At 36.5% G+C, this 24,209-nt stretch overlaps 1 protein-coding gene across 8 annotated transcripts in view; it reads right to left on the minus strand.

Moving 5' to 3' along the window:
• ASAP1 (ArfGAP with SH3 domain, ankyrin repeat and PH domain 1) overlaps nucleotides 1–24,209 on the minus strand; it is a 193,813-nt gene that overhangs the window by 49,480 nt on the left and 120,124 nt on the right. For all 8 annotated transcript variants that reach the window (XM_074577833.1, XM_074577825.1, XM_074577829.1 and 5 more), the window contains 10 exons: nucleotides 19,582–19,656; nucleotides 19,167–19,216; nucleotides 16,749–16,878; nucleotides 15,892–15,977; nucleotides 15,068–15,143; nucleotides 14,218–14,304; nucleotides 7,654–7,754; nucleotides 7,165–7,234; nucleotides 3,681–3,768; nucleotides 2,603–2,651 (listed from right to left, as the gene is read on the minus strand). In XM_074577833.1, coding sequence (XP_074433934.1) covers nucleotides 2,603–2,651; nucleotides 3,681–3,768; nucleotides 7,165–7,234; nucleotides 7,654–7,754; nucleotides 14,218–14,304; nucleotides 15,068–15,143; nucleotides 15,892–15,977; nucleotides 16,749–16,878; nucleotides 19,167–19,216; nucleotides 19,582–19,656 — 812 coding nt within the window. The remainder of the gene's footprint in view (nucleotides 1–2,602; nucleotides 2,652–3,680; nucleotides 3,769–7,164; nucleotides 7,235–7,653; nucleotides 7,755–14,217; nucleotides 14,305–15,067; nucleotides 15,144–15,891; nucleotides 15,978–16,748; nucleotides 16,879–19,166; nucleotides 19,217–19,581; nucleotides 19,657–24,209) is intronic.

Below are 24,209 nucleotides of genomic sequence, written 5' to 3' on the forward strand. Positions count from 1 at the left end.
TACACAAAGAAAAAAAAAGACAGAACAGAGGCAGCACTAAAATGGTGGATGACACACAAGGTGGAAAAGAAAGGGTCAAGAGAGAAGCACACATATATAAGTCAAGTGGAAACTGGAATAAGAGGATGACAACTCTAGCTGAGGAGCTACATCATGTAGTTCCTGCTGAATGCTCTTAAATCAACAAGGTTGTAAGTCAAAGGGTGCTGTTCACAAGACACCTTAGATAATAAAGCTGCTTAGGACCTACTCAGTGGCTGCACACGAAAAACAGAACATTTGGTTATACTGTAGCTTTTCATCAACATATTAAGTCATTCTGGTTGATAAACTTAACTAAAGGTATTACAGAAATTGTCCTAAGGAAAAAAAGAGACTGTGTGCATCTCAAACTACATACCATTACTTGGGTCACTTAAGTAATTTTCTGAAACGGAACACTTGTCTCGAGCAGCAAGCATTATAATGCCTTTTTTGTTGGTTGCTTACAATGCCAATACAGGCAAAATACACTTAGGTTCTCTTCGTTTGTCTGTGTGTATTCCAACACTTGGATGCAACTAAGGTCTCTTTAGCTAAACAAAGCTTTTTAAACTTGCAAAACCAAAAAACTACTACACTCCACTAGTGCGGTCCCACCTCAAGTACAGTCTGCAGTTTTGGGTGCCTCAATATAAGGACATTAAACTATTACAGTGTGTCCAGAGGAGGGAGACCAAGATGGTGAAAGGCCTTGAGGGCAAGACTTAAAAGGAGTGTCTGAGGTCACTTGGCTTGTTCAGCGTGGAGAAGAGAAGGCTGAGGGGTGACCTCATGGCAGCCTACACCTTCCTCAAGGGGGGCAGCGGAGGGGGAGGTGCTGATCTCCTCTCTCTGGTGACCAGCGACAGGACATGAGGGAATGGAATGAATCTGCGTCAGGGCAAGTTCAGATGGGATATTAGAAAAAGGTTCTCCACTGAGGGTGGCTGATCACTGGAACAGCCTCTCCATGGATGTGGTCAAGGCACCAAGCCTGTCAGAGTTCAAGAAGCAGCTGGATGACTCTCTAAGTCTTATGGTTTAGTTTTAGATAGTCCTGTGAGGAGCAGGGAGTCGGACTCAACGATCCTTATGGGTCCCTTCCATCTTGAGATATTCTATGATTCTGTATTCCAGTACAAGTCATTTTCTCAGCCGCTAGACTTTAAAGTGATAAAGCAGACTTCAGTGGCAAACAAATAGGAATTACACTTGTAATGGGAAACAAGATCAGCCTGGAATTTCAAATCAGTCCAACAGGCAGGCTGATAAATCAAATTTATTGACCTGCCAATACGAAGAAGTATGTTAATAATGTATTCTCTCCCTACCTTGCTCATGCATTAAGGCAAAAAAAAACCAACAAAACATCACCTTTTAAACCAACAAATATCGTAAAAACTAATTTATGGCAGAGACACAAAAACTTATGACTCATCAAGCACATTACTGATCAGAAATAACAGTTTTTTCTTCTTGATTGAGAAAATTACTGAAATAATTACGGTCCAGAATGAATACAATAAGCATGACTAGCAAGTCAGCTTTGCCCTCTAAGGGCCAATATTAAGCTGTGGGAGACTCTGGAAGGCAATAGCTGCATGACAAGGAATTCTCCAGCCTTCTCATTTCACCCATGCCTCCCAATGTGGAGCTGTCAATGCCGTTGCCTCCCAACACCACCAAACAACCAAAAATACCCTACAAACATTCCCTGTACCTTTAAACTACACATGGAGCAACACAGTCTTCCATTAGAACATGGACATGTAACAAAAGAGCACAACGGTCCTGAAGAATGAGGCACCCTGGAAGGACCAGGGTTGCTGCCCTCTTCATTAGCAACTTTATTCTTAAAATTGTCAGGTGATGAGCACTGGATTGCACAATACGTGTTTGATGACACCAAGAACAACATTCAGGAGGAAAAAGAGGGGTACATGGTTCTCAGGACAAGAAGTAGTTCTTGACATTGCAGGAGGAAAGATTGTTTTAAAGGAAATGATCTGGTTGGAAACATGGGAAGTAATGAAGCAAGTTACTGGATTTTGAAGTGCACAAATCTCAGAGATATGCTTTGTGTTTGTTTCTAGGCCTACAGTAGAAAAGATGTATTACCTGTAAATAGTTTCTGTGTGTTATATTGAGATCTTTTATCTATTTATTATTTTTAGCTTAAAGGAAAAGGTAGGATCAGGAGGAAAAGAAGTAACTACAAAAGAGGGTTGACATAGAAGAGCTAAGAAGAATTTAAAAACATTTCATTTGAACCCTCATAACCTGATCTACTATATCATGCCAAGCAACTGCACACGAACCATGGGCAGCAGGGCACACAATCTAAATGGGGTTTTGGTTGGTTGGGCTGGGATTTTTGTTTTGTTTTTAATGTTACAAGGTTTTCAAAGAGCCCTGGGATGTGACAGAAAATAGTCTACATCTAGAGATTCACAACTGCAAAAAAAAAAATGGACAGTAGGTACTACTTCTGCATTAACTGAGAAAACTGTTTCCATTGTTACGTGTGATTTTTATCACCACTATTGGCAAAATAAACTTGAAAAAATGTAAACATTCTTACGCTACGTATTCCTGTTCATCTTCTGCTTGAAAGTGGTATGTTCTGTTATCTGAAATAAATAAATACATCTTTTCATTTGGCACATCATAAATTTTAAAATATCAATATATTTGTTACTAAACCTATTTGACAACTAAAGCTTTTAAGAACAATTGCTTTTAGCCAGCAACATTAATACTTTATTCATAGCTATAGAAAAAAATTCTAAAAAACCAAAGATGAAATTGTGAATTTTGATTTACATCAAATGTCTGTATTTCAAAAGCCTTATGTTTAGGAACATTAAAGAAAAATAAGCATATAAGTGAAATGTTGCCCTTTTGAAGTTAAATCTGAAACATTAGCGGAAAAGGGCAAAATAAATTTGTTCCTATTATACACTTTTCCCTCCGTTTGGGTTAAGAAACTTCTTTTTACTAACAAATGGATGAGATACAAACTGGGTGTTATCTGTCACATTCAAAGGTTTCATAGACTGTCCTTGTAAATACAGAATATTGGAACTGTTTGTTGTTTAATTCTATATATGTAAACACTGAACACAGTAAGTTGGCTCATAGACTTCAAAAGTGGTTTTAAAAATCAGACTGGATACAAATACCTTCCATACAAGACCAAAATGGAAAGAAGGGAAATCTCAGAAGCTTTAATGCTGAGAAGACAAGTCACATTCAGCCCCCCCCAAATAGCACTCAAAAAGCAGAACAAACACCGAAGGAAAAACAAGATAAGTCTAAAGGTGTTTTTCATTTGCTGGTGATATCCTGTATCAGGTTATGCATGTTCCACTAAGCTGGTAAACATCTCTCTGAACTTAGAACAGCACATATGCTGCATTTCATGGTTTGTCACAAATGAACAGTATTTATGTCACACACACACAAAAAAAAAAGGTTCTAAATTCATTTGTCTGATAACCTCTCCTCAAAACTAGAGTTCTGAACACGCATGAGGTGCTGCATGTATCTGGCTATAGATCTGAATTTTGAACTGTAGCCTCATTTTTACTCAAAGTATCCTGTAATGACATTTTTAGAAATCACACATAATGCACGACGGTACTGAAGTTGCTACATACGTGATATTAGATCAAAAGACTTCTTATCTTCAGCATTTGGCTTCACCTGGCAGGTCAGTAAATTCAGTTTAGCTGGTTGCCTGTTGGACTAAAAAGAAAATTTATTTTACTTTAAAAATGTCTTGATTTAGGATTATTTTTCCTTTTTGGGGAGTGGGCACATATGATGTTAACTTAAAGTGGGGACATGCATACATGTACACCTTCAAAATGCTTGAGACCAGCATGACTTTGATTTGGTCTGTCAGAATGGACAGATTGCTAAATCTAAACTAAATTTAAACACAATTAAAATTTTCACGGCAAGCCTTCCTGACTATTTGAAAGGAAATAAAGGAACAAACCTTAATTTAGAATATGCTAATACTGAAGTTTTTTTTGCTGTATTTCATAAGCAAAGGTAAATCTATTATGCAATTTTTCATTACAGCATGCCCATATTCCGATTCTCCTCCCATTTTAAATAAATGAAAGATATAACGCTAAAAATTTAAAAGTGAATTGGGAAGCTGGAGATCTGGAGTTTCAGAACTTCTACATCTACTAATATTCTCTGCTGTAATTAGGTTACTTAAGACGGTAACAGGAAAGATGGGGACAAACTTTATAGCAGGGCCTGCTGCGATAGGACAAGGAGTAACGGCTCTACACTGAAAGAGGGTAGATTTAGATTAGATATAGATACATTAGTTTTTTACAAGGAGGGTGGTTAAACACTGGTCCAGGTTGTCCAGAGAGGTAGTAGATGCCCCATCCCTGGAAACATTCAATGCCAGGTTGGACGGGGTCTGAGCAACCTGATCTAGTGGAAGATGTCCCTGTTCATTGCAGGGAAGTGGGACTAGATGCCCTTTAAAGGTCCCTTCCAACCTAAACTATTCTATGTTGATTTGATGATAACTAAGTACATCTTTAAAGTATTTTGGGGTTTATACATGTTTATCAGAAACTAGTGATACTGAATTAAAGTTAGGATATCTGGCAGGTATAAACTGAACTTGAGATGTCAGTTATCAGTAAATCACAGAATGGTTTGGGTTGGAAGGGACCCTAAAGATCACCTAGTTCCAACCCCCCTGCCATGGGCAGGGACACCTCCCACTAGACCAGGCAGCTCAAAGCCCCATCCAGCCTGGCCTTGAACACCTCCAGGGATGGGGCATCCACAACTTCCCTGGGCAACCTGTGCCAGTGCCTCACCATCCTCACAGTAAAGAATTTCTTCCTGATATCCAATCTAAATCTACCCTCTCTCAACTTGAGGCCGTTACCACATGTCCTATCATTACACGCCCTGATAGAGAGTCCCTCCCCATCCTTCCTCTAGGCCCCTTTTTAGGTACTGGAAGGCTGCTGTAAGGTCTCCTCGGAGCCTTCTCTTCTCCAGGCTGAACAACCTCAACTCTCTCAGCCTGTCCTCACAGCAGAGGTGCTCCAGCCCTCTGATCATCTTCGTGGCCCTCCGCTGGACCCGCTCCAACTGGTCCATGCCCTTCCTGTTCTGAGGGCTCCAGAGCTGGATGCAGTACTCCAGGTGGGGTCTCACCCAAGCAGAGAAGAGGGGCAGAATCACCTCCCTCAATCTGCTGGCCACGCTTCTTTTAATGCAGCCCAGGATGCGGTTGGGTCTCTGGGCTGCAAGCGCACATTGCCTGCTCATGTTGAGTTTTTCATCCACCAGCACCCTCAAGTCGTTCTCCTAATACTTCTGAACCAAGTTTTGGAAGTTGCTTGTGTTACAATCAAAATAACGCAAAACCAGAAAAAAAAATAATTTTAGAAGTGTGTTTCCCACATTGTGAAATGTTTGTCAGAACAAGCTTATAAACACGATATTTTTAACACTTAAGGAGCAACCCCTTGAAGGAGTAAATATGCGATTGGAGTCTCAGTTTTCAAAGTTTAGTGTCAAACACACTGTCATGATCTGAGCTTTTCATCATTGAAAACAAGAAAATTACTTTCCCCTCGGCACTGCAACAGAAAAGAGCAAACGGATTGCTTTTACACAGCTATATACAAGAAAAGGAAAACGACAATCGATAGTGTAATCAAAAGAATTCTAAATTGGCAAATCCTGAGCTTGACAATACATGATTTTTTTTTTATTATTTTTTTAAAAGAAATTGTGATAACTGAACCATTACTAGCCTAGGTATTACTAACTAATCGTAAGTAGTTTGAGTAAGTGAATCCTCAAAGGAGGTGAGGGTATCTTCCTAGCCATTAAAAAGAACCAACCTCCAGTACAAAATGTAGTAACTTACCTTTAATTTGTTTAAGTCAGGTAGTTAATTTTAGACACTGATACTCATGGCCATCAGTGGAATTTGGGGCGAGGGGGAAAGAAGGGTGATGAAATGGGACTATCTCTTTTACCAAGAGTAATAGGAGTTACTCTTCTTGACAACAAGGTTGTGTTGTGCTGCCACAAGACAGTTTTAGGACTGGCTCCACCATGATGATATGCTGCTTCCTCATGATTTTTGCATTCCCAGGAAGATACTTCAGACATATGCCTGATTCCCAGAACACAGTATGTTCAAAACTTCCCAAAATGTCACACCTTTAGTTGAAAGCACTCAAAATATTAACACACTCGCTCATCTGTCAGGCGCTATCAATAACATCTAATATCAAACACTTCCTGAGTTTCCAAATTACATGCTTCACTGATATACCATGACAACGCTTATGAGCAAACCCATTTGAAGCATTCATTGAAAAGTCTGTTCAATATATTTGACATTTTCTTATCAAACTATTGGTAAATACATTTAAGTATTAAATCAACTGCCATAAGCTATAGCAGTGGGAAAAAAAATGAAGAAAAATTTTAGAAGGCTAAAGAAGGATTCACTTCATACAGACCACAAGAAGTTTTGAAAATAATTTCCAACCAGCTTTTATTCTGATTTTCTTACTCTGATTAGTTGAACGATTTTAAGTTTTTTACAAAATGAATATTTTAAATAGTTAACACCCCATGTAGGAATAAAACATCTGTAATACAGACATCTATGTATAAGCCAGTCTTCCAGTAGTGTCAACAGCCAGAATTTGAGTTTATAACAAGATAATTGACCAAATCTGCCCAGACTCCTTTGACTACGTTGACCAGATCTCCAGGGGCTGAGCAAGGTGCCTACAGGATCTTGCTCTGATGCAGACAGCTACACTGTAGACCCTTCATTCTATTCAGATGAATGACACTCCACATCCCAAAGGTACGGTAAGAACATTTAACCTGAAGCCCTGTTCCCACTAGTGGTCAGCAGCAAGCAACTAGGAAAAATTTTAACAGAGCAACAAGTATAGTGTTATTGCCAGAAGTCAGTCTCGAACTTCTGATAATCCACAGAACTTCAACAGTCAGAAGCAGAATTGTCATCTTTTTTGTAATAGTGGATTAACACCAACAGATTCACCGGGAAAGGATAATGTTAAATTGTTACTTTAATAAAAAGGTATAAAAATAACTTACCGTTGCATGTGATATGGTAAGAATTCCATTTTTAACAGTGCACTTTCTTCTTTGCCATACTTTCCTTAACCTACAGAAGAACATCAACAACAAAAAATTCAGTAACTAGACATGATTTCAAAATACGTTAATCCCATTAACATTTTGAGAAGATTAGCCTTGAGAAACAAACAGATGCAGACAAAACTTTATTAAAGGCCTCACCAAAAGTAACTTGAAGACTTATGACAGGTCTTAATCACCTTTTAGAGACTTATAAAGATAATAGCTGTCTTTTTAATATGCTTTTTAATAGAACGTGTGATGCTTTTTGTATTTACTAAATTAAATTCAGACCTATGTTCAGATTTGAACCGTGAAAATTCCTCATTACTTGTGGCACATGCATTAGGAGAATGTGCCTTACCCACTCACAGTACAAAACAATCAAAATCAGTGCATGAACAGAGTAACATTTCTCCCTATGTATTATGTGCTCTAAGAACATACCCATCACTCTTCTTTAAAAGATAACCTTTCTTCTCACTGCCATATTCCTTATTCCCCTGAAGCTGATGCATGCTATATCCTCCTTGCCTGCTCTGTGAATCCTGAAAAAGGGGGAAACACCATTAACGTTTCCTGACATGCACAGAAAGTTCTCCTAGCCCTTAAGCCTATTTAACTTTCTTTCTCTTCTCTACCACAACTTCACAAATTAATAAAGATTAAAAAAAGAAAGAGATCTCCTAATGTATGTTTTACATCCATAGGAGAGCTTGCTTTTACATCACGTGATCTTGAACTAACTGCGTGTTCAAGACTGAATTACTTTGTTAGGTGTTTGAAGTATAGTATGGATGCAAATATAATCACAAAATAATGACTTTTAAAAATATAGAAAATTAATACTGAATAATCTTAGAATCAGAGATTAAAATCTAAGATAAAATCTCAAAAAGAAAAAAACCCAGAATATAGCATGCACATATACAGAAATAGACATATATAAACAAACAAAACCAAATGCTATTAATCACTATTTTTTTAATCCAATTTAAAATATGTATACAATTGATGAGTTTTAGTGAATGAAGTCAACTGAAATAACTTTTGGCCTGATCTAGTGAAACAATTAAGTGAAATGGATTAACTTTTTATAAGCACATCAGAAAAAAAAAATCCCCAAAAGTTCATTAAAACATTGACTTACTCTCCTAGACTTCGATCACGAAAGGCAAAAGCAACAGAGGAAAGAGAAAGCAAATAATTTAAAACAAGAATTATTATTTTATTTAAAAAACATGCTCCTTGAACACAAATTTTATAACTCCCATGTCTAGCAAAACAATTTTCTAACAACACTGCTAGAAAGAAGGCAGAAATTACTTTTTAGGCACACTTGTGCTTTTTCTCATCAAGTAACAAAACATCATAACAAAATTCTGTGCAACGTTGCATATATGACAGTGGCTTCAGAAAAGCAACTAAGATGACTACAGGATCAGATTTTACTTCATGTCTTCCAGTTTATATTACATTTAAATTACCTAAAATGATACCAAACTGGAGCTAATTCTGAATTTTCATTGAAAAAGATCAGGCCCAAAGTTAACTTTTATTTTTTGCAAATCTATATAAAAAGGTATAATTAAGGACACATTGATAACGGTTTTAAATGTAGCTGTGAAACAATTTTCTCCAAAACATCTGACAAAATCCCACCAAAAAAAAAAAAACAAACACACAACCCAAAACAAAAGAAGGGGAAGTTCAATTACTCCCTTGGCAATAACGTTTTCTCTACAAAAGCACAGTTTCTTATAATTACCACAATCAATTTATATTGAAGATTATGCCTTCCTATTTTATTCAAGGTTCCTACAACTGGTTTGTTTTTTAGGGTTTGTTTGTTTGTTTGTTTTTATTTTTTATTTTGTACCAAATTTGTCATAGGATTTTAGAGAGAAGTACTTTGGTAAAACTGGCAGTTGTGGTTAGAAGCAGCACGAAGGCTGCTATGGGCAGTGTGCTGTCAGCAGTACGTGTTTACACCATCAGAGTAAGCAGTTCATTTGTTATAAGTGAATTTCGAACCCCCATCAGAATTAGGGTCCTATTGCAGTAGCATTGAAAAGAACATAATGAGACAGAAAACCTGTTCCAAAGAGCCTACCAGATGGGGATTTGGGGAAATAAATCGAATTGTAAAGAAACGGTTAAAAAACAGACACAGATTCTAAAGACTAGCTGTATTCAACGTAAAGCCATTAAGTTACATTTGTTCCAAGAATTAATATACAAAAATTGGGAATAGAAGCCTGTATTAAGGGTGTGGTTTCCTTTAAAATTTAAGCTTCTTAATGTATAAATATTTTTCAACATATAAACCAAATACTTTACACAATTAAAATTACACTAGTATCCCTTAAAATACTTTCCCCCACAGCTTTAAACCCTACTCATTTTACAAAATCAGAAAATTCCTGCACAAAGTTACAGAAACTGCCATAACTTGATACCAAGACTGTCCACAGTGGCAAGAGGAGACATTGCGTGTACCAGAGCCACAGCACTTCTGCACAATCCAAGAGTCAAAAATGGTCAAGATGTACTTTTCCAAGAATCAGGTGATTGCAAAGATTACGGTAATAGTTATTTCACCAATGAAAGGACAGGTATGCCAGCAAAACGTGTAAGAGCATTACGGATGTTCATAATGCGAAACGAACACCTTGAATGCATGCAACAGTAAAGCAAGAGTTGCATTATGAGACCTTGGAAGTGTAAGGAACAAGGTTTGCTCATTTAGTAAATTAGTGGGTTTTCCCTGAATGGAAGTATGGGTGCTGAAGGGTAATTTTCCCCATACATATTGTTTTAAATGCAAAAGATCCTAAATGCTTTAATAGATTTAACAGCCACGTAGGAATCTCTTTTGTTATCTGTGACAGCAAGTCAGTCTGAGATGGGTAATGGCAACTCCAAAGAGGTTAAAGGTGGCAGAATTTACAAATTGGACAGGAATCACTAGTTTCAACTTCTTTCTTTTGAACAAAGGGTCAAAGAACCTTAAAACTACACACAACCAGAGCCTCGATTTTATTATTTCAAACTGTTTCCCTGCTGAAGTCATTTTTGGTAAGAATACTTCCGCTTTTTTACAAATCCACCAGAGAAAATCCCATTAATTTCACGTCCAATACTTCATTAATTCATAAATTTTCCAACAGCGAGATTACAATGCACTAATATAAGGGGGAAAATGTATTCTTAATCACAACCAACCAGGCCACCTGGCACAGTAAGAAAGTCCAGCTTTACATAGTTGAAGATTCGGATATACACACTGATGGAGAGCTGACTGGTGAAACTCAGGCCACGTGTCTGCAAGCTTCACAGTCACTTATCTAATGAGTAATGAATGCTGGTATGCTATTTCAGGATTAAAACACTGAATACCTAAATAACAGAGACATTGTTTTATCAAGCTCCTCAATATCTGCCAGCTTCATTATGCTCTGACTCATGTAATGTAGCAGAATCACGAGTGAAAGTCCTCACGCTGATTTTGAGACAGACACTTGAACATCAATGTGATCAAATGATTATTTTATCCAGAACAGTGGATACTTTCACTCCAGCAGATCTCTTTCTCCCTTGATTTGCCTGAATATCTGAGAATCACAATAGTGTTTCTTTTTCTTTTAAGACACAAGTTCAGTTGTCTTCAAGCCAAACACTTTATTTTTGTATTTGTCATATAACTTTTTACATAGATATCATACATACGCGCAGTTTTTTCAAGAGTCCTAGGATTTGTCTACACTATCATTAAAGTCAGAAAAGTCACATAATTTATTTTGCTGACAACTGTGAAGCTACTTTATTACAACATTTATCTAAGTTTCAGAATTTGATTTGTTTAATTTTTACATTTCAAATGAGGTTGCTTTCCACTGAAACCGAATACATTTTACCATTCACCCAGGAAAAAGGTAACCAAAAACCTAAATGCTATATTTCATTTGTTTATTCCACCTCATAATACTCTGTGAGCAACTTTTGAAAGCTGATTTGTACTATATGCAGCCATGTATGTACAATACACGGCACCGAAGAAGAACAACCCATTTGCCCTACTTTATTTCTGAGATCCAGCTGATTACCAAGTAGCTTGAACTAAAAAACATATGCAGCAGCCAGGGCAGAAGGAGGCATTCTTCTTCCCAGATAATCAGCTTCTGGAGGAAAAAAAAAGTTACCTGAGGAGAGGGCAGGTCTTGTTCCTCATGTGTCAGGAACTGATCCATAAAACACTTCAGAATTTAAAATTATTCCCAAACAGCTCTTGAAATCTAATGTTCTCTGTTCAGCTTTTGGAGGTGAGGATGGAGGACGAGCATGAGTTACCCTCAGAGTGATTTAGATACCGGGGAGATTACAGATGTGACGCATGTATGGGAAGCTCTGCAAGTATTATGGAAGAGATCTAGTAGGTCCATGTGCACGTTGGAGATGGAAGGGAAGAAAACACCAAACAGAGCACTGGGAAAGAACTGCAGAGTACGAGATAAGGGAAAACCGAGCACCAGAAAGAGCTGGCAGATCTTACAATTAATTGGGATCTATTCAAAGGTGCTCTGTAGTGCTCCTGTCATTTGTGACATCAAACAAAACCTAAAACCCAGGTACAGTGTGTTCTAAGGTTGTGTTGTCCTTCAGAATGATGGGATTAAAGATGCAGGGAGAAGAAAAGCCTTCTGGCCAAGGTTTATTTGCTATATTACACCACCACCACACTGTAAGGAATGACTCATCAATCGTTCCTTATTAATTATGATTCCACCTGAAATAATTTACCAACTTCAAGCCATTTATCTGCATGCAGTAGCCATAATTACAATGTGCTACCTAGCAAATTACACAAAAACCCGTAAATGTACTTACTGGCCCCAGTTACTAAAGTCCTGTTTTTGAAGAAGTTCCAGAAGATTTACACAAAAGTCAAGATCAGTGAGCTTCACACCACATAAGGAAGATTAATGAAAACTACTTTTAGGAGTACATTTAGTACTTTTCCAGTACATATATACTGGAAAACCAGGGCAGCTTTTGTACAGAAAGTTTATGTCTCAAAAATCTCCTGGAGTTCTCTGAAAGAATCAGTAGTAGATAGACGTGAGAAATCAGACTGATACGGTCTACCTGGACTTTCAGTGGGAACTTAGTGTTCCTTAGGAAGGGCAAAGAATTACACTGCTACAGGACAAGAGGAAAAGTCCTCAGATGAGCTAGCAAGATAAAAGCAGGAAACATACAGACGAGTTTCACAGCAAGCTGTGCCAGCACACGCGGTGTCTAACAGTAAAACAATCTGGACAAGGGTGAACGGTAATGCCAAAGTTTGCTAGATGGTATTAAATTATTCAGGATACTCAAGAAAGGCTGGCTGCAGAATTTCTCAAGGACCTCACGACAGTGAGTAACTTGACAATAAATGACAGGTGAAGATCAGCATAAACAAATGCAAAGTGATGCAGTGGGGAAAAATAAGATACTGTGAGTTGACTATTAACATTCAGGAACAGGATGATATGGTTCTAGCTTTACAGCTGATTAAACGTTACTGCCTTCTCTTCACTTGTCAAAAAGCAAATCAATGTTAAGACTTACATGGAAAAAAAAAAAAGAGATCAGGAATGATCTAGTGATGCCATCATGAAATCACAAGCACCCCCATCTTGAGTGGGGTATGCAGATCTAAAAGCTCAAAACAAATAGAAGGAAAAAGATTTTTCCACACAACATGTAGCAGTGGTGGGAAAGACACAACTGTAAGAGACGCTGACAGTTTACAGTGCTTCAAAGAGTAACCGCACAAATTCAAAGAGAGGAAATCCACAGGGTGGTGGAGAGACCACAAAGACTAATGGGAGGGTATTCTGGAGACATGTCAGTGTTTATCACCCTGCATTTTACTCTAAACATCCATGATTGATCGCTGTTGGAAACTTGGCCGACTCAGTACATCTGGTTGTAAATTATATTCTTATGTATACTTGATATTAGCACTACTGCCCAATCATACATGTGGATGATCACATATATGCAGCAGAATGGCATCTGTCTAGTCTTTAGTTATAATAATAATTCATATTTAGTAATAAGTATTTAATAAACAAGAGTAAACTGAACAGAAGGCAAGTGATCTTTTCCTAAAGAGAAGCCACCCCCTCGCGTCCACCCTCCCCAACTCCCCCAACACGCAGATTCACCATGCGATACTCAGTATTTCTGACTCTTAGGCACTACAGTTTTGGAAAAAGTCACAATATTATCTCAAGTAAAAGCTGTAATGTATATTATATCCTATCTCCTAGTTCAAGGAGTATTGAATGGACATCGCATGTTCCCCCTTCTGATACCAGCGCAACTGATAATGTATTTTTCTTTTTAACAGCCCTGTTTCAGCCACTGCTACCCATTTAACATCCAAATTTTCTTCCTTACAATATAGTATTAGCAGAAGGGGTTTGGGAAGGAGAACATCACCACAAAATCCATGTGATTTATCAGATGAATAATAACATGGAAACCATACATAAAGGCAAGCCTACAGTTCTCCTCCTGGCTTACTCAGGATCACCTGGGTCAGGAAAATCCTGGATACAATCTGCTGGAGGATGGCAAGATGAGAAAGAAGCGTGCATCCCAGTCCTTTACATTTTTTCCTGAACGCTCATTCATTATCATTGTCAAGGACAGGACACTGGGCTGGATGAAGCATTTATCTGATCCATTACAACTGTTCTTATAGTACATTAAAAAATTTTAAGATTACCCAAAAAATGAATAATTTCTTTTCATAGATTGTCTGTTTCCATTTTATATAAAAATATTGTTTGTTGATATGTAGGTTGAACTTTCTAAATATTAATATTGGCATAATGTTCGAAGTCTAACTCTTCTGAACCAGTAACTACATAAATTGAACATCAATTAAATCGATTTCTGAATACAGAATTCATAAATTCACAATAGCTCCGAGAATAACATGTCTAAATTATTTACCTCCTTCTGATCAAGCTGCAGAGAAGATTTTATCAAATCACGAAGAGCAGTAAGTTGCTTCTTTTCTTCATCTTGTGTCTGCTTTATCTATGAAAGAGATTGCCATTATATGCTTTCTGGATGCAACTTTAATTTTTTATGCATTCCACTATACAATTTTAGATGCCCTGAACAACCAGCTCAACATATTCACCTTCTATGCATGTATTACTCGAAAAGCAAGCTAAAATGAATGTACAACTCCGCATGCTCTGTTCTGTTACACTTCTGTGGTTCACTATATCTAATGCAACCAAATTAGTCTCTGAAATATTAATTAAATAACTCCAATAGGCTTGACAGATGACTTAAGGAATGAAAATACGGTTTAATTTAGCCACAAACTACAAAAGCAAATGGGATTATTGTAATTCTGATTATAGAATATAAAAGCACTTGGGTGACAAGTGAGCTTTGATTCTCGTTATTACTTGCCTTCAACAAACATCACAAGTTAATTAATTTAAAAACTGTGGTTTGGTTTTGAAAAATGAGAGTGGTAGCTAAAATTTGTGCTAATAATGTAATCTGATTCAAAGACTCCCACTTGAAATTAGTTTTATTTTAATGCAAGATTAAATTAGTAGCAGAATGAAAGCTACTTTTCCTAATAACTCTAAAAACAGAATACTAAGTTTAAGATAGTCAAGATGTTTTTCCTCAGTCTATTTATATTCAAAGTTTCAGAGAACACACTTTTCATTTATAAGATAGAAATGAAATATAAACCCTTGTAGTCGTATCTAAAATGTATTCACATAAACAAAATATTTCCATTTTCAGACATTAAACTACTTGTACATAAACTTACATTATATAAGTCAGCAGCCAACTTTTCAATATATTGTTTAAGTTTATCAGCTGTTTTCAAGCCATCTTGGAAGAAACTATAATGAAAAATACCTGTGATTTATCAGGAATATATATAATTCATAACACAAAGTAGATTGTCTTGTGGAGAAAAACAGCAAAATCAATAAAACATATCCTCCCATGTTCAGAAACAAAAAAAAAATCAAAACACCCCCAAAAATGCCCCAACAGCAGTTTTAAAGTACGGTATCTTTCAGCAGTGGAGATACACCATTGTGACTTTAACAAATATCAAACTAGAGAAAATATAGCTTAGCTTATTTTTATCACTGTTACTCAACATGTTTCCCCTTAGTAATTTCTGAAATCTTTTTCCTGTATTTAACTTAAGTAAAGTTCCTGTAGTTGCCTCTGCGGTTCTACTGGTTCTACTACAAGGTCATATCTTACCAGTTCCACCTCAAGGAATTTCAGAGATTACTGGCTTTCACAATGGTTTTAAAATTTACATAAAAACCTAAAAACCATTAAATAAAATAAACAAGGTATTTCTAAAATTATGTTCTAGATCTGCGTCTCAGGAACTACAATTAATTTTGTATGCAACATACAGGGTTTTCCCTTGGCTTCTTTCTCCAACACTCCTCTGGCCCACTCACTTTCGTACCCTCTACTGAAAGACTACAGCCTAATAAAACAAAGTTGCAGACGCCTGGCAGATTAAAATTATGAGAAACATTCCTGATGTATCCAAAACAAAGAAAAACAAACACTTTTGTAAAAAAGAAAATTGTAACTAAAGCTTAAAAGCTTTGCACTTACTTGCATTGTGCATGATAATACTTAATAAGGTTCTGCAGAAGGTCCACACCTTTTTTTGTCTTGATTTCATTAACCTTAATAAGATACTGTATAGACAGTGAAAAACATGTTGGTAATCATGCCTCACAACCTTCAACAGTTTTCAATCAATAAAACATCATTTGCTCAATTAATAAATTACCTCTACATTTAACCTGGGTGCTGACTAATAAGCCACTAGGCCACCACAGTTAAGCAAAATATAAAAGAGAGAACAGTTTATTTTGTCCATTCCTAAAAAAATTCAAACACCCCAAAAAACATAAAAAAAAACCTTCAGGAAAAACTTTCATCTTTTACAATTTTCTGAAAATGTCCCTTTTTAAATGCTACTGCAGCAATTACTGAAATATTCTAAAATATAAATACTGTGCAATCTAAAGTAATCACCACTGAAATATAATAAAAAGAACTATTAATATAAAAAGCAGTTTTATGGAACTAACATATCGCTATCATTTATCACTTTACTAGAAATTTTAGAAGGCTTCAGAAAGCATGCTGGAAGAAAGACACCAAAAATACTTCTCGAACACCTCAACCATAAACCTGAAAAAATAAGAAATATTTCCATAGTATATTTTCAGCTAAAGAACCTTAGCATAATAATCTAAAAACAAAGAAAAGGAATAAAAGGAAGCCAAGTTTTGCAGAGAGTTGCTAAAATAATTATATTGCTGTACTATGTGACATTGAAACAATTTCCTCTCTCCACCCGCATTAAACAATGAAGTAGGTTTCACCACCTTTAAAAGTAAGGCCCACAGGGTATTTTTAAGTTATGGTGTCATAATTAAAAGCTGAAACTTGTTTCTTACTTCACACATCTGTAGCTGAAATAGCCGCCTTTCCTTCTCCATTTCCTCTGCTATCTCAGCTCCGGTTATTTCAGTTCTTATCATCCCATGCTGTTTTGCATGTTCTCTTTTTTCTTTTTCAATTTTTGTACTGAAATTTTAATTAGAAAACATTTTAGAGAATTTCTTGTACTGTCATGTGATCTAGTATTACTTAGGAAAAAAAAATAATCAAGAAATATTAAAGAAGCCATTCTGAAGATGAGTTTCTCTCTGATACCAAATCCTATATTTAAGTGTCTAGAAGTAATGCAGTCATGAAGCTGCCCTTCCTTCTTTTCACCCTTTAACTCCTTTCTCTAGTTTGTGCGCGACTTGGGTAAAAAATGATGAAAAAAAATCTCCATCTTTCTATACTATGTGCTCCATAGGCTTCATCTCTAGATACTGCACTGTAAAGCATACACACAAGAAACTACTGATTTGGCAGGAAAATGGCAGAATACGTTAATCAAATATGGTTCATGCTCGTAAGGCAGGAAATGAGGAAAGCAATATGGCAGCATATGAAGTTTACCACCTACACTAAAGGACATGAATTCCGGTCATTACATTTTCAGAGAAAGCCAACACTGAAAATCTGAAATAGTGAAATGCAAATATGGAACTAAGAAGCCATCCAGAGACTTTAACCAGAGCTTCACAGTGTGGCTGTCCTTACGGATCTACTCTGCAGACTAACCAGATACTCCATTTGCGAGCAAAGTTAGATTTCCAGTACAGAGTAGAGAAATTGAGACAATTTTCTGATTTCTTTTTTAAAAAACCCACAATCTTTCTTCTCTAGCAGCCTTTTTGAAAAAAAGAAGAGTGAAGCTTTGCTTTTGTAGAACAGGTGACAAAGCACTGTGTATTTATTAGAATGGTACTCCTTGCCAGGAAAAAACATAATTAAAAAGGATTCTTTTATTTGGGTTTGAACTCTGCTTTTCTGCAGCTAAAAAAATATAAAAAAACATAAATGTAAACATATATAATAAAACACAATGTTTGCACATAGAACAAAGCACTTTTCAGCACTGTGCCTCTAAACTTGACTTGATATTTGCTTTTGAACAAATTTTGGGAAATGAAGTTCTCTGAGAAATCTAAACGGACATCTCCTCCTTGGTCTTAGTAAGCCCAAATGACATATGCTCACAGGAGAGGGAAAAACAAAGAAACAAACAAGTTACAAGACAACAGGCATCTTTCTGTAAACCTGCCATATTCTGAACAGAATCCCACAGACGATTCCATGTATTGAGCCTGTATGAGATACCTCTGTCTCCTAAGCTTTATTTAATGGCATTTGGTAAAAACAGGCTGGCAAAGATATCCCTGATTTTACATATAGCAATTTGAGGGGCAGAAAGAATTGTTTAAAACCAATTTGCTGTCCATAAAAAAAACTATTCAATATTTTTTTACAAATATGCATTATCTGTAAGAACCAAATAACTAAAAAGGAACAAAAAAAAAAAAATTCCAATTCTGCATGTAAATCTGAATGCTCAACCAATTACGATATTGTGATTTTGGGACAGGAATCTCCTTTTTGCCTGAGATCAGTGATAACTCAATTTCCAGTTCAGTTGTTCACAAGGATTTTACATTGTAATGAATTTTGAAGGCAAAAGTTACGTAGACAAGAAAATTATTCCAATAATAAATGTTTCAGCAGTTCTTAGCAGCCTGACTTTTAATTTCACTGCTTTCCCACCCCCCCACCCCCCCACCCCCGTTTAGACATAAATGAAAGAAAGCTAATAACAGGATTAAAAAGGGGAATAAATGAAAGGATACAGAAAATGACTTAACTCCTGAGAGCTCTTGAATTCTGGTAAAGCAACTGCCCATCACTTCATTGAGAGCATTCTGAACCATTCCATTAAAGTTTCTGCAACTACGATACTACTTGTTTCCAACCTTCTGGTTTTATAAATAATTCTTTCCCCACAGAAGATGGTTATTATAGCAAGAAAATATTTTTAAACCCACAGATATTTTAGAAGTCACACCAACTGAGCTAAAATTCTTGCCTCGCAAAACCACAGTTCTGCAATACAGGATAACACATGAATCTTGTAATTTTTACTATCGATAGATTTTATAAGAATGTGTAAATGCCATCTGAAATCTGCACAATTCACTTTACAGTGTTCAGTATCTAAGCATTATCTTCCTTACACTAAAGAAACATTGGGCAGTCATTTAACTGCTTCACAGAAAACATAAAAATATTTTATTTCTATCAGGGCAGAAGAGAGATCCACAGAAGAGGTGCCTTGCTCATATTTACATTTACATCTACAGATAGAGTACATAGTCTGGGACCAGGAGAGGAAATTAAAAAATAAAAAAAAAACCAAAAACCGAGGGGAGGAGAAAAGTACTTACAATTTGGTTTCATAATCCTTCCAGGCTTTGTCAAAAGGCTTTTTGAGGTCCTTAGGAAAAAAAAAACAAATGCCGAGAACATTTTTAAATCTTTGTCTTTACAGTTAAGATATCAAATTATAAAAAGTAACAACAGCGTTTTCTTTTAAAACTTTTTCAGACAGCAGTTGGAAAAAATACTACTTTTGCATCTTGTAAAGTATTCCTTTCCTGTGCACCTTAAGACAGGAATTTACAATGAAATTCTAAAGAAGCATCATAGTCACGCCAATTTTGAATTTGTTCTTTGGACTACGTACAGAATGTTAATAGATGCCAACATAAGAAATAATCTCATGGGTGCATGGAAAACAGTCACAAGATAGCTGAACCTGAAAACATTTCCCTGAATAAAAAGTGAGTTTTCAACACTTACCCCTTTAACACCTTTCAAGTCTCCTTTCAAGAGAGAATCCAAAGTGAAAATAACATTGTGGCTTAAACCCTGGAGCTAGGAAGAACAATGTCATATTGTTATCACTGAAAACAATTTATGATGACCTTATCAAACTACTGCCAACAAATCTTTGAACTTCACTAATGAAGTTGCAATCACCTCAAGATTTCTAAATTAATAGTAAATTCAAGTCTGGGAAGAATTAATAAACATTCACTTGGATCAGACACAGAAGCATTATAATTAATCTTTGCTTATATAGGGTGATATAAACCCAGAATTTTAAAAATAGCATATAAGCAAAGTTCTGAAAGCACCTCAAGGTAATCTTCAGTCTCTTGAAGCAAACATTTGAATTTGCTAAATTATTTAGAATGCAAACTAGGTTTTGGAACAAATGTTTCTTACAGCCTCGTGAGTGAGAAGCAAGGACCTGCTGTGCTACAGGCAGGTAACACGACCAAAGAGGGTCACCAGCTCTTTGATTATCCCCCAACTATTTGGGAAGACTGCTCCTCTCCTCGTCCAGCGTGGAAATCCGACATCTGCTTCAAGTCTAGAGAGTTTAAATTTCACCCTGTTATAAGTTCATGCCTGGTTGATTACACAGGTGTAGAAATGTTCCCTTTATCTTTGCCAGTCTGAGGGTAGAAAACCCTACCGCTGTGATCCTGTCTGAACTCGTGTGGTGTGTTCCGCTCCTGAAGAGTCACGATCACAGGAAAGAGATGCGTTATCAATATTATATGCCAGCCCAATGAGAAGTCTGCTGCCTCTCCTACTCCCTTCATTCCTCCCCCAAAATGCTCCATGAATTCTTCAGTTCCTTGCTAAGGAAGGACATGGGGAGAGATGGGAAGGCTGCAAGACAGCACGTCCTCTGCTTCTAAACTAAAGCAGCAGGGAAGTGTTACATTAGTGGTTTTAATCTGCTATATATATGGCCCAGCTCCCTTCTCCTATAAAGTCTTCAGAGCATAGTTTTGTCCATGAAACTAATTTTTAAGAGATTTTTGTGAAATAGATGATCCATACAGATGAGAATATCAAAATGATCGCTCAAGCTGCTTCTCCAGGTATAACGTTCCATTCACAAACTCCTTATATATTCAAAAGACATGTATGAAAAGTTAAATATTCCATTTTTCAAAATTGACATTATGCAATTTTAAATACATGCACATAAAAAAAAAATTCAAAGAAATCTCACTCTTGCATCATGGTTTATCTCTTTCATAGGAGTAAACTAAAGTCGTGGTGAAACAGGGCATGACCTGTATGCATTCAACCACCTAACAATTTACAAGCAACTTCTTGTACCATATCATTACTTACAAGGACTACACCAATATATATAAAATAGCGTATTTTCCTTCATTAGATTCACTGTCAGTCCTTAATTGAAAAGCAAAAAAAATCCAGACTTGCTTCATTCTCCAGATATCCTGGGCAGAGAGGATTTCTGTAAGATCCTCTACACATCACTGCCAAAAGCCTGGCCACCAGAGCTTGAGCACGCTTCAGGTGCTCATTATTCTAACGAAGATACAAAGTGGTCCTACCAATCACAGTTCTCCAACTGTGGATTATCCTCTGGAAAGCAGGGGGGTCTCAGCATAGCAGAGGGGATGGTGGATCTTTTGCACACAAGTTACTCTACAGCTACTTAATCCTCACCTGATAGCTTGTCCGCCACCCCTCAACTTTTGTTCTTTTCAGACAGCTTGCAGATATCATAACTGATAACTATTCTTAGTAGAAGATGGATTCAAATTCAGAAAACAAATGACACACACTTGTATCATCATGTTCCAAATATCCTGACAACTGTTTCACGTGCCAATATTATATATATGTTTTTTTTAAATTCACAAAAATCTTAATATTCAAAATGTATTCAAAGCAAGATGAAGGACAGCCGCTAGAACACCCTGAGCTGCGGCTTCAAACAATAAAATGAACACAGAGCAAAGGCTCTTCACAGCTTAAAAGATCAAGATCTGAGAAGGGATTTTCTCATTAATTGCAACAACATAATCAATTCTCAAATACTAATTTTGCATGAAGCGAAAAAAGCAACCTGATCACTTTCAGTGATTAAAACCCCAAAATATTTTTTTTCTTTACTTGGCTTCACTAAAGGAGTTTACAGAGGAGATTCTGTTTAAAGAGCTAGGTTCTGTTTAGCTTAAACATTTGCACATGACCCCCCCACAATATTATTTTATAACAGAAGTAAAAAGAGCCAGGGAATTTGTAGAGAATTATGTCTTTTTGCAATTTGTCCTCCGTTGGCTTTTATCTCAATACATCACAACCAACAACTCCTTAGCAGTGTCAATTTTGTTGGAGAAGGAAAAAAGTTATGACTATTAAGCCAACAAGTGATTAAGGTAATACCTACTTTATCAATACACAGGTTAAGCAAAAGGTATTACTGTTTTCATTCTCAACCATTTTCATCAGTTTCCACTTGCAATCTTAACAAAAGTTCCTACCCTAAATGAGAATTTTGAGAAAGAATATTCCAAAGATTTTAATCCCAGTCTTGTTCATAAAAACAGAGAGAACACAAATTCCTGCAATGTGGATGGACGTGGCAGACTTAAAGTAGTTATCAGGGCAGGCACGAACAACAGTACATTACTGTGGCTTTTTTCATTTTTCCAAGTGTATCCGTTAAGGATAACCAATTTAAGCCATTAATACTTGGCTTGAAATTACTGAACAGTAGCCAGCTAGTATGTCAGCTGGGAAAAAACCACAACACCCTAAATATCAGCATATTACTCCAACATCGTAAGATTTTGGAATCGTTTATTACATAGCTGAAGACTTGATAAAACAGTAGCCCAAATGAAATGGAAACACGTCTGATAACAAAGCAAAACAGTCGCATATCTAAAGCAAGATGAAGGAAAAAACCCTCAACAGATGGAAATACATATGATAATTTGGGGAGGAGGAATGTTAACAGAAGATAATTTGCCCGCAAAGATTATCCAAGGACATTTACAGGAAAGGGAAATGGGAAAAAAACTGGATTTAAACATTTGGAAAAGCCAAGCACTGTGCAAAATTTCAAAAAAAACCAAGTAATCTGCAAATGCTCCAAATGTTCTTCCAAAACCTCATCTAGATCAATTTAAAGACACTGACACACTCAGTTTCACATTCAAAGAGCATTCATTCTTTTATTGTACATTTATTAAATACGGCAGCGACAACCTTCTCTCTATATATACAAAAAAGCTTGCGATTCATCTTAATACCTACTGCCATTTTTTCCCTTAGTTTTATTACCATAAGCCTCAGCACTCACTGTGGGGCTTTATCAGCGACATTACACAGTCCTTGTCTCAACTGGTTTTTCACTGGACCTCAACTTCTACTTTGATATTATAAAAATCTTTTTCTTTCAGTGCAATTCTATTAATCAGAATGATGCTTAACAACAACAGTGGGTCAACAAAGCAGAATTATCTATCTTGGAGAGAAGGAAAGTAAAAAGTAAGTGTTTTTAGAATGCTGAAACATCTGTGAAGTAAGCTCAGTGCCTATTTGAGACTGATGAATGAAGTAAATTAGGGAATAGCCTATTTTAAATCCTATCAACGAGAATTTAGATAGATAATGCTTCATAGCCTAGCTGAAATAGTATAATGGTGTTTTGAATGAGTGCGGATTCTTAAGTTAAAAGAGCTTTTCCCTCTCGATCAGCACTACTTTAAATAAATAAATAGTCCGCCACTTCCTGTTTGCTAGTTGAAAGGAGTTAAAAATTTCTGTGGAAGCCCTGCAAGGAATGATGTGGTCCAGAAAGCTTCCAACAAACTTGAGTGCTAGTCCCAAACTGCCCTCAAACTGCACTTGTAACACACATTTTAAAATACTTAGTTTAAATTGTGTGCTAAATTAAGATTAAAGGAGGCCAAAACAACCAGAATGACGGAAGACTTTACAGAAGAAAGCAGGTCCCTCAAGTATCTACTGGTCTTTAAAACTGCCAACATTGAAACAAACAAAGGATGATCCAGGTACTGGGCTGGAGCTAAAGCTCTTAAAGAAAGCAAGCTTCATTGGAATAAGTAAGATCATCCTTAGATGAGGAAGTAGGTGATGAAGAAGAGGCAAGATGCAGAAGGCAGAAATCAGCCCAAGAATGACAGGTCAGAAGTGACACCTCATTTTGAGGGTCATTAGGGCCTGCGCAGGCTGAGATGTTTATAAGCGAATCTCAGAGGAGTGCAGAGAGTCAGGTGAGAACATCTGCTGATACCAAGCTATTCTGCGTAGTAAAGCAAAAGCCAGGCATGAAAAGTTGCATAAGAGCCTTGTAACACTTACCGCTGAGAGAATGAAATTAAAGATTGAAGATTACACTGAAAAATGTAAAGTGATGCGTAAGGAGAAAAAAACTGCGTACAGAATCATGCTTATGAAATAACAATCACCAAGAAAAATGGTGCAAGGAAAAAATACCTTGAAGTTACAACACAGAATCCTTTGAAAACATCAGGCTGAATGCTCAGTAATCATAAAGCAATCAGCCTTCAGAAAAGGGAATAAGAAATGGAACCATCTTCACATTTGTCCCCCCTCATTTC

This window comes from Larus michahellis, chromosome 2 (assembly GCF_964199755.1).
Source record: "Larus michahellis chromosome 2, bLarMic1.1, whole genome shotgun sequence".
NCBI lineage: Eukaryota > Metazoa > Chordata > Aves > Charadriiformes > Laridae > Larus > Larus michahellis.